The following is a 1,723-nucleotide window of genomic DNA, read 5'->3' on the forward strand; positions in this document are numbered from 1 at the left end:
AGAGAGAGAGAGAGAGAGAGAGAGGTTACATGTGTTGCGAACGGTTTGGTGCTGTCGCAAGCCGGCCATTTTTTTCAAGGAATGTCGTTGTGTCATTTGTGGGCGTCTTCGGAGGTGAGTTTCCGGTTTCAGCATCTTGAAGATCTTCTAATGCGTTTGCCACATTTGGGGTAAACTCATATTTGTAATGCGTCACCACGAAACATTCAACATGGAATCCTACTAGACTCTTGATGCAGGTGAGCAAGATTTTGAGCGCTTTGATGTGTTGAAGGTAGTATACATGGTTTAAGCTTGGATTTTCTCGAGAATTCGATGAAGGTATATTCCTAGTAATACAACACCCGGGTGTAGTAACGGCGACCCCTCGCTGTGGTTAGCTGTTCCTGCAATTTTTCGCCAATGTATGGGCAGACGCTAACAACCCACAAACGAGTTCTTTGAAGTGAGGTGCATCAGGACCCTTGTTAGTCTGTTTCACCAAGTAAAAGCATTAATGAGCCAGAGGCCGAGAATCCATGTGAAAATAGATATTGAGATAGGCATGCCATTCCGGTGCGTAGGATTCGTTGGATGGAGTTGACCTGCTCGATCTACATCATTCATTAGCAATGTTGTATACTACGATGACAGTTGGTGCGATAAATCTATAGGAGTGCGTAATTTCATTTTCTAATCCGCCGTCTAATCCGGTACAGTCCGTGACAATACGTGATTACTTCTCTCGACTCTCCATCCAATACGGTTCCGCTTCATTTTGTGATAGACCATTCGTAAGGAAAACTACGGGCTGCGTACCATTAGCTCTTTCGTGCGCCATGTCAACGAAGGTATATATTTTTCTTTTTGAAAGGCGATTTTATCACCCCTTTGCCACGAAAGGGATAAAACAATACTTCTCTGGACCATATTTCTACGGAGTGATCACCACATGGTCAGTGAGGTGTGGTCCACACAATGAAAATTACTGGCTAGAATTGAGCCTTTTGATTTGGCAACTAAAGCTGAGGCTGCTGGACTTCAATTCTTACAATTTAGTATCAATCTACATTATTCAACGCACGACACACCCCTAGACATGAACGGCTGGATCGAAGAAGTTAACCCTCGAGAAGAAAGTCGCCATAGCGCTCTTCTTAGTTGACCTTGCCGGACGCGGTACGGGTGCCGTCGCTGCTGTGAAGAGTGTTATGGCGACTTTCAAACTCGGGACATCTGTCGTGTGGGAGATCTGGCGTTCCCGCAAAGATGCTGCATCTCTGGTCCGTGAGCGCCCCCGTAAATCCAAGGCTACCAAGCGGACCAAGGACGAAATAGCACGTCTCGTGGCGGGAGTTCCTGTCATCGACCGCCAGACACTACGATCTCTTGCTAATGCTACCGGGGTACCGAAGACGACGCTGTGGCGCCACTTAAAAAGCGGATGGCTTCGACGTGCGGTATCGCACGTGAAGCCAACCCTAACAGAGGAACACAAGCAACGCCGGCTTCAGTACTGCCTCATGCACATTCGACGACAACTAGGTACATACACTTGTTAATACAAATGTGAATATTTCAATATGATTATTTATTTATTGTTATTATTAGGTGCCTTCAAGATGGACCTCGTGCATATTGACGAGAAATGGTTCAATATGTACAAAGGCGTCACAAGATACTTTTTAGCTCCTGATGAAGGTCTACCTTACAGATCTAGCCTAAACAAGCGCTATATAGGAAA

At 45.7% G+C, this 1,723-nt stretch overlaps 1 protein-coding gene across 1 annotated transcript; it reads left to right on the top strand.

The window, feature by feature from the left end:
- Positions 1-1,190: 1,190 nt before the first annotated feature.
- On the top strand, positions 1,191-1,699 carry PPTG_03790 (hypothetical protein; the record flags this gene model as incomplete). The annotated part of the gene is made up of 3 exons (XM_008897558.1): positions 1,191-1,524; positions 1,591-1,639; positions 1,681-1,699. 3 exons carry the CDS (start codon positions 1,191-1,193, stop codon positions 1,697-1,699), a joined length of 402 nt encoding a protein of 133 aa, XP_008895806.1.
- Between the last annotated feature and the right edge of the window lie 24 nt (positions 1,700-1,723).

The sequence above is a fragment of the Phytophthora parasitica genome, assembly GCF_000247585.1.
Source record: "Phytophthora parasitica INRA-310 unplaced genomic scaffold supercont2.6, whole genome shotgun sequence".
Classification (NCBI taxonomy): Eukaryota; Oomycota; class Peronosporomycetes; order Peronosporales; family Peronosporaceae; genus Phytophthora; species Phytophthora nicotianae.